General features: G+C 41.3%; 1 protein-coding gene across 1 annotated transcript in view; it reads right to left on the reverse strand.

Moving 5' to 3' along the window:
* JMJD1C (jumonji domain containing 1C) overlaps positions 1-9,321 on the reverse strand; it is a 56,220-nt gene that overhangs the window by 6,839 nt on the left and 40,060 nt on the right. Inside the window, exons 14-23 of the mRNA XM_010145617.1 lie at positions 7,960-8,049; positions 6,459-6,586; positions 6,065-6,278; positions 5,374-5,588; positions 4,778-5,056; positions 4,156-4,324; positions 3,658-3,748; positions 3,417-3,547; positions 2,510-2,632; positions 1,349-1,488 (exon numbers count right to left, since the gene is read on the reverse strand). Of these exons, the coding sequence (XP_010143919.1) occupies positions 1,349-1,488; positions 2,510-2,632; positions 3,417-3,547; positions 3,658-3,748; positions 4,156-4,324; positions 4,778-5,056; positions 5,374-5,588; positions 6,065-6,278; positions 6,459-6,586; positions 7,960-8,049 (1,580 nt within the window). The remainder of the gene's footprint in view (positions 1-1,348; positions 1,489-2,509; positions 2,633-3,416; positions 3,548-3,657; positions 3,749-4,155; positions 4,325-4,777; positions 5,057-5,373; positions 5,589-6,064; positions 6,279-6,458; positions 6,587-7,959; positions 8,050-9,321) is intronic.

The following is a 9,321-nucleotide window of genomic DNA, read 5'->3' on the forward strand; positions in this document are numbered from 1 at the left end:
GAAAGGTGGCACCAAGTCATCAATTAATCTCCAATTAAGTATTTCAAAAATACCACCACACCAAAAACACAAGGCGATACACAACTCATCCTGGATACCAAAGCAAGCTGTGGCAACAAAGGACAAAACTTAAGTGGCATCTTAAGTGCTTCTGGTTTAAACCTACTGCTCAAAGAGTTCCGCAATATCCCTTAATTAGTCTGAAAGACATGCTGAATAATACTCGTTGTCTAACGACTTCCTTGCATTCATGATTTTGTTCACAACTCTCTTTTCCAAACTGAAAGGCACCACTTCATGAATGAACAGAAAAACCTCGCTGTATAATTAATAATCTCCCGGAATCAGTTGTGTTTTATTTACTAGCGCTCATTCCTCCCTCCCAAGCATTTCAGCTTGCCATGGAGCAAATGTTCGAGTCACCAGACGACAGCTGCCCTGGGATAAAACACTGCCTTACTGTCCAGGAGAATCCTTAACTTCTGATTTTCTTCAGCTCTTCCTGCTCCCAGTGCAGACTTGACCTCCAGCCTGTTTACGGACTGCTTTGGTTCAGCCAGTTAAAACTCAACTGATTTTTTCCCCACAATAGAAGACAGCAAAGACTTCTTTTTCCCCAGCAACAACTTCAGTGATATTTTGGTATTTCTATGTCATCCCTCCAGACTGCCTTTTAAAACATTACCACATGCTGAAAGACAGGACACAGAAAACTGACTCCGAGATGGTATCTCTAAATTTAATACCACTGATGACTCTCAAAGGCCCAGTAGTAGATATTCATCCTGTGGGGCAAGCAATGACCTGACAGGTTCTGATGTAGCTGTACCCTGTTCATCACACGCTGCAGAAGAAAGATCTGCACTGTAACTAATGCTGAGGCCGTCCGCTGCCCTGGGGTACTATCCCCCAGGGCTCCCACCGTCACTAAGAGCCAAGCATGTTCTCTGAGCCAAGTGACATGACACAGGGTCCTCGTGGGGACTGGTGGCTGCCAGGGTTTTTGTATGGGACAATTCAGAAAAATGTCTGCATCTGATAACACAAGAACGGACTGGTGACAGAAAAACATTATCCTATGAACTATCCTTTGTATTAGAAGGACAAGAACAAATCTCCAGGCCCTCTTGAGCCTTCAGAGTTTGCAGGCACCTGTAACTTCGGAATTCAACACGTATCACGTTACATGTTTTGTTTGTTGATGATGTAGCAGGTCAATCATAATTTCCTGTAAAGGAAATAACTTTGCTCCTCTCCCTTCCCTAAGTCTAGGAGTGGGGTTTGTCAGCCCCCTCTGATTTACCAGTCACTTTGACTGTATCTATTAAATATGTATTATAGATCTAACCTTTTGCAGAAACTCCCTTATCTTGTCGACATCTTTGCCAGCATAAATGTGCCATAAAGCACCAGGTAGTTCACTTGAATCTTTCAACCGCTTCCTTAAAAGGTCGTCCAAATCCTCCTCTTCAAACTTCTTCAGAACTCCTAGGATTCAACGAAAACACTTTTAGAAAGCGAGAGAGGAAAACCTTAGACTAAACACCTTCTTTTCTAATTTCTTGTGTGAGAATGAGCAGATAAATGTTTGCTGAAAGTGATCTTTTTGTTTGGTATTTGTAAGTAGTTACTAGAACGTGAATGCCATAAACACCTTAAAAGCAAATGCTTAATTTTTGAACCTTTTCATATTTCTTGAATTTGATAGAACACATTCTCCTACCTGAAATAAACCAGCAGGGCTGGCACCAAAAAAATAAGACGGTGAACAAGGCTTTTCCTGCAGTCGGCATACAAGCAGGGCTTTGCGTGCTGTTCTGCAGCAGCTACAGCTCTCTCAGTACGCTCGAGTTTTGCTGCTACTAACTCAATGCACGTGCAACAGAAAACTGAGCAAATAAAAGCCAGCAAACCTTACTGCAGAGCTCTATTAGTCACACCCAAAATCTACATCTGCTGAATGTGGAATAAAAGGACGAAAGAATAAGGGGAAAGAAACAAAACAATTTCAGTGATTTAAGGACTGCTGCACGTAAGCAATAAGCCTCACACAGGCTTCAATGAACACACACCAGTTTAAGCTCTCCAGTGCTGAAAAATGACATTATAGCCCAAATTCAACAGCGTAAGCGCGGCACATCCAGAGAGAGCAGAATAAACTGACGGTTTGGCAAATACATCATCCTGACATAACTGTTTGGACTGCCACAGCTTCCAGAGGAAATCCTGCATCCTGCACTTCCATTAGCTCTGCCAGCCCCAGCACAGGAAAGGTGCATCAACTAACGGTAACGGCAAAAAAAAGTGAAGAGAGGCTGATGCACCATTTCATAATTCATTAACTGCTCTGTATTTTGTGCAGAATTAACATATGCGCAAATCCTTGAAACGAAGGATCTCCCAGGTTTAAGCGAGTACTCATGGATGTCTTTCATCCACTTCGGTGTCAACTTTAAAAGCAGCAGATGATTCGGTTCCTCTGCACCGCTTACAGTGAGGTCCCCTTTACCTGATTTGGAAAGTACTCCATTTCCTTTCGCTATGCCAACGTAAACAAGGATGTTCACGACATCAGAAACTTCGATATGGAGATTTGTGGTTCCTACATCATGGTCTTTAGTAGCAGCCACACCTATGTTACAAGAGAAAATTAAAACTTGGGGTATTGCACATTCACTTTCAAACAGAAACACACAACAGTTAACAGAAAAGAAATTTCTGGAAGTACATGAAGTATTTTATGTACAGACTTTGATGTGAAATTACTGAGATATAAAAACCACAAACATGATTTTGTCTCATTTGCTAAACAAGAAAATGTTCCTTTTTAACAAGTACCTTGAGATATATCTCAGCCCAGGTAACTGTCCCTACGTAGCACTTGTGTCAGAACAAAACACGTGTCAGCAGAACAATCAAAGACATTTCCTGGCCACTACGTTCCTTCCCAACCTCTCATCTTTTAGGTTGTTCAGGGCAGAATGTCAGTATGATGAACACACAAGGTTATTGAATCAAACGGGTCACTTCTACACCTGGCTGTAAGCCGAGTTCTTAGGCAGAAGAAATCCCCAAGCAAAAAGGAAAACTAATTTCAGTTCTAAGAGGTGAGAACATACATGCTGAAGTCGCTGGGAACACAGCATTTTGTCATACAGCATTATTAAAGCCAGGATCTGTCTTTGTGTAAAAGCCGTTAACTGTTTTTCTGCTTCAGGAGACTAACAGCACACAAAATGATAGAAGGAAATGCTGAAGTGAATGAAGTCTCACGCCTGAGGTGCAAGTGTTAATATACAAGTCAGTCAAGTATTTCCTCTACATGCAGTGAACATCTGCCCTCCAAGCAAGCACAGCTTTCTATGAAGCACCATAACGTGCGATATTCTGCGCTTCTCAGGGAAGGGCGTACTCACCATAGGCACTGCATAGTCTGGGCCCCAAATCTGGACGGACAAAAAATCCTGGCAGATGAGAAGCCAAGTTTAGTTTTCCTTCTGGACTGCAATATTCAGGCAAGGGTAAACTTTTTAATAAGTCCTCATATCTGGAGGAGAAAAGAAAGAGGAACTTAACTGAATTTGGCCATTACACTGAGAGACAAAACAAGCAACACTGCGATTGCCTGAAGAATATCTATTTAAAACTCAAATTTACCTTGCTGGCATCATAGCCTTGAAATCTTCACCAGAAGGCCAGTCCTTCAGTTTTAGTAGAGCTGTTTCCCCATTTTTTATTTTCTGCCGTTCTGCAAGTAACACAGAAATTACTAAACACTAATTCGCTGTAAGCATTTTACTTGATTCAACTAAAATATATAACTAAACTCTTAACTTGCCTATAAAGATTTCATAGACAGACACAAGATAACGGATTTCAATACTCAAGACTGATACAAACCAAACTCAGCTAGCTGAGGAAGGATGACACTTGTTTGGTTCCTTAGTCAGAACCTACCAGTATATTAGTGCATCTTTACTTCTGCAAAGGTACAAAAATGAAGGTTTCCATCACGTTCTCCAGAAACAGACTACCTAGAGCTTTCTTTTTAAAGTTGCTTTAAAGCCTCAAAATCTATTAAAAGTATTTTTAACTGCAGTTTCTAACACTGACCATGTTCAGAATCAATGGAATAATACATCTGAAGTAACGTACTTGAAACATCTTCAAAACCGTCCCAGAACTCCTTGACGTTGGTGTTGGAAATAATACTGTCTTTGCAATTCAAGATATCGGCTTGCTGGTTTCCAAAATCTAAACTAATTGACTCAGCTTTCCACAGGCTGAAGTTCATTTTCTTGTGCATACCGGACACTAAAACAGGCTGTGAAAAAAAAAAGCAAAAAAATCAATACTTATCCTTTTGCAAGTAAACAACTCCGCTGAACTGGAATACCAATGTATCTGAAACACACACTGAAGAACTTGCCCCTACTGAGCTGCTACGGCTTCCTCCAAAAGCAGCCATACCCCTGATGTCCGACACTTCTCTCTGAAATTTGCATCTCTGAAACACACACTGAAGAACTTGCCCCTACTGAGCTGCTACGGCTTCCTCCAACAGCAGCCATACCCATGATGTCAGACACTTCTCTCTGAAATTTGCATCTCTGTAACAGCAATTTCTTATTTATTATTAGCAATCAAACCTGACAAGCTTTTGCCTGCTGCTAACAATACATTTGCAAACACAGAGTTAGGCAAATTTGTCCTCTAACACCACTCCCCCAGAGTTCATACTGCGGTCACATCACAGAGCCGATGGTTCGATACCTACCCTTCCTTGTTTCCAGCACTCTTTGAAGAGCTTCCAGTTATTGTCGTTTTTATGGTCTCTGAGCCACAGAACATGCTTATCGCAGATCCAGGAATACTGAATGTCACTGTACCGTTTACTGCAGTCATCCTGAATACAGTTTCTATCATCCTTTGGCTCATCTTTTATTTCAGATTTTACACTTATCTTTGGTGCTTTATTTGGCGGAATCTTGTTTTCTACTACTGACGCAATTATGTCATCAAGAATGTTTGGCATAGTCCTTCCACTCTTGCCACTCTGTTAGAAAACAAACAAATTTATGCTTAAACAGTGTCAAAGCACATCAAGCTCATGCAATTCCCTTTGCAGCAGAATGGCAATATTTCATTACCAAGTAGAAGCTTCCAGTTATCTACTTCCTTTGTAAAAACTGCACACACACTCAGATGGAAGAAGTTAAAAACGTACCGTTATTTGGAAACTCAATACAAAAAAATGTTAATGCACATGTGTGTGTATGTGTGTATAAAGTTTTAATTATAAAGCAATACAGTTATCAGACTGCTCTAACTAGAGCATACTAAATAAAAACCATGCATCTTTTAAACACTTACTGCTGTTCCTGTAGAGTAAACTGGAGCAAAAGCAATACCGGCATCAGTAGAACCTAGACGCAGTTTGCCTGCTGTTGTAGTTAGTAAATCTCGCAAGGTTGAGCCCTGCTCGTTGTTCTGGGATGCAGGAGGGGAGCTTTTACAGTTTGGGGACTCCAAATTATCCTGGTCTTTCTCTTCCTTTGGATGTTTTCCAGAAGGACATTCTTTGTTCTCTAAAACAAAAATAGTCATTGGAAGTTTACACTGGTATATCGCGATGCAGACACAGGAACAGCACCAGTATCCTGCATTTCACAGTGGTGGCAACACACTGCAGCACTAGCGCTTCATTCATCTGAAAAGACACCAGAGGATGAACTAGATCCTTCAAAATGCAGTCACAGTGTGACCATGAAAAGGCCTTCCTCAGCACCTCAGACATGCAGCTGAGTGAGCACCTGTCACAGATGAGAGATGCTGTAGCTGGCAGTACTGCCACAGAACACGTGCATTCCACTAGTGGCTCTTCTGCTAACAGTCCTGAGGCTGCCAGGAGAAGGCATTGCAGCGTCAAGGTCAAAATTGAGGGGGGAAGGAACACCATCTTCCTGTTGAACAGAAAACTGTCTGAATTTTTCCTACTTAATTCAGTTATGCATCACTGGTGCCCTGAAGTTATGGACATGATACAACGGTTTCAAACATATACCTTTCTTTTCTTCTCTGGCCTTCTGCTCTGCAAGGTCAGCCAGCCAGTGCAGAGGGGACTGGGATTCGGGCGGTGTTAACTTGCTGTCTGTGCTTACATCACTCCTTGGACTTGTATTACCATTTGTCTCGGACTTTTGAGGAGTGTTCTGCTGTTGAGACTCAGGCATGCACAGAGAAATTTTGTTACTGTGGTTAAGGACGTTCTGCAAAACCTGTAAAAAACAAATTTACTTTTAAGTACATGACTTTGCTTGGGTGAATTTCAAAGACAAGGCTAGCAGTAACCGGCATACGTGCAAATTGAAATGCAACTGGTACTACTCAAACATAAAAATCCTCAAGAATCAGAACACCTGAACGAAGCGCAATGTACGCACACACTTCCGACTCACCTGAGACACACCGTTCATTGCAGGGAGCTTGCCAGCTTGTGTGCTCTGTTTGCTGGTACACTGACAATGGGATTTAATTTCAAATTTTTCTCTAATGTTGTGCATAGCATCTAAAAGATCTGTCAAAACTGGAAGACAATTAAGAAAACCATCAGCAGCTCTCAATCATTTTGTGACCCTCTAACAATACACACGCTGTGATACTAGAATGCTATGTCCAAACCTTTTTAAAATTTAAACTATTAAAAATGCTACATTTAACACTAAAAGATACTATTTAACACTAAAAGATACTACAGAGACTGTCCAGTTTATCTTAAAGCTTGTGCAAAAAGAAACATGGTCACACTACTCCTCTGAACAATCTAACCTCACTCTGCATTCCCGTGGCACAGCACACCCCAAGCAAGCCAGTCACTCACTGTTTACTGCTCATTGTTCCACGGGCACACCATCGCTTCATTTAATAAACCCGTCAAACTACAGGCTGAAGTGAGCTGCCTCTTGACAAAAAAATCAGTATGTGATCATGTAATTTAAGGCTGTTTGGTAACGGGTACGCACAGAAGAACAAAACTGAGGTTATGTAGGCAGCTTTCCCTGTACTGTTTTCCAGACAAGTGGCTCACTTCACAATTTAAAATTAAAACCAGTTTCTGTCAGGAACCTGTTCCGGGGAATGTCGCAATTTGAATTTATTGTGGAATCTAACCAACCTCCATTTCTACCTGAACTAACATGCAACAAACCGTGAAATAATGACTGGGTCTGTATTTCCAGCTAAAAATAACTTGGGAATTTACTTAACAAGGTACATTTGTGTTTTCTGTTGTCTGCTCAGCATCAACTCTGCCAGTTACAAGCAAAGCTGCACTAACAACCACTGCCACACCTAACCTCACTTCTTCATAAAACTTACTTGGTAAGAAAAAGCCTAAATTTGGCTGTGCTATTACATTTAAAGCTGGGTTTACCGTTTCTGCTTAGTTTTTAACTTACCACAAGCCCCTTCACTGTGTTTTATTTTACAATGCTCCATCAGTTGTCCAACCAAAACCACACAGGACTCTTCTTTTTGGGGTGGGGGGGACATAGAAAATGGTAAAAAAACAACCCCCTGAAAATCTGTTGCCACATAATGCTCCTCAGCAGTGCTATTCTAAGATTTTCTTTTAACAGCTACGGTCAGATTTATTAACTACATTCTGGCTGGTTTATTCTGCTCTGAAAAGGTACAAACCAGTCACAACAAACATCCTGAATTTCTTCACTGCTTGTCCCCAGAACCCGTTCAGACATCCGTCAGCATCTTCCTCTTTCTCTCTTCACCACCTGTGCCCCTTGCTGCTAACTGCCCAGAATAGCTTGCCTTCCTACGATGATTTGACACAATTCACAGGCTTTTAAATGGAAAAGAAGAAGTTTCAAGAAACAACTCTGGCCTCACTTCACAGCAAGACCTGGGAAAAACCCCTTCCTGCCTGTCAGCGGGTGGTCTTACCAGAGCCTGGAATGATCTGTGTTGGCATCAGGTGTTTGTGATCATGCGGCTGTCCCTTCACACACTTCATCCAGGCATATAACTCCTTATCTGCAAAACAACATTGCCAATTGCTTTACTCCACGTACAGTGGTACACAGACACAGCTAACTAACGTTCTTCAGATTTGTCTTAGTTTTCTATACATACTCTAAGTCTTCTGTCCTGGTATCATGTGGGACAAAGATTTGCATACAACAGCTACTTTGCACAATAAGGAAAAGAATAAAGAATTTTAACAACTTTGATATCTGAAATAGCCCCACCTGTAACACAGACTCTTGCCAATCACCTCAAAAGTTCCAGTTTATTCTCTTTACTACATTTAGCAAGTTGACAATTTATCATAAGCCGAAATCCTTTACAGTCGCTACTGAGCCAGTAGCGACTGAGCCATTCCCTGGATGAATTCTAACATGGAAGACAGACAGGATTAGGCTGTGACTGTATGGTTCATTTAATTTGACACAACCCACGCTCCAACCGAAAGTGGCTGTCTTTGAGGAGAGAGGGCCAAACGAGCCAAAAAGATGAACCTTTAACCGAATCAGTTCTCTGATTTGGCCTATCATGCAGCTGCACAGATGTGACTGGTGGCACAAAGGAGAGGGATTAATGTCAAATTAAAGCAACCATGAAACCACAAGTCTGTACATATTGGTGAAATCATTTATGGCAGCAGAGAGGGCCCAACTGGCTGGAGAGAGGCTTTCTATAAAGTTTTAGGAAGACTGTCCCTGCCAGAAAAATATGTAGGTGTAAGAGCAAGACAGAGGAAGAACAAGATTAAAAAATGTCTGGCCAAGCAACTGGTCACCGAGCTGCTATGTGTTTTTCGGGCAGAAACAGGAATGCAATTTCTCTCTCAACCCCCAGTCTTGTATCCTATCCACTGAACTGCTGGTTTGAAAGAGACCCTTCAAATCTTTTTCCTAGTTTGCTCAGCTCGAGCAATGTAAACTGTACACTAAAGGAAGCACTTAGCACTTAGCACATTTAAAGCATTACCTGCTTACCCTGCAAGAGACACACAACGTATGAGAGCTCCTTTCAGATAACTGATAGATTTGCTAGCTATTTTGCCATTTTTCTTACTCCTAAAACACTGAAATACATAATGGGTCACGAACATAAATCAAATAAACCAAAATAGCATATATCTACTTAAGGTATTTTATCTCTGAAATGCCACAACATGGCATTCCACTTGAAGGTGCCACGAACTGTCTGAAGGTAACAATGGATGCACATTCATTCATTCATGTAGTAAAGTAACGAGAGAAGTCATTGATGAGTATCTGAATGCAGAATACTTAAACCTAC

This window comes from Buceros rhinoceros, unplaced genomic scaffold (genome assembly GCF_000710305.1).
Source record: "Buceros rhinoceros silvestris isolate BGI_N320 unplaced genomic scaffold, ASM71030v1 scaffold811, whole genome shotgun sequence".
Classification (NCBI taxonomy): domain Eukaryota; kingdom Metazoa; phylum Chordata; class Aves; order Bucerotiformes; family Bucerotidae; genus Buceros; species Buceros rhinoceros.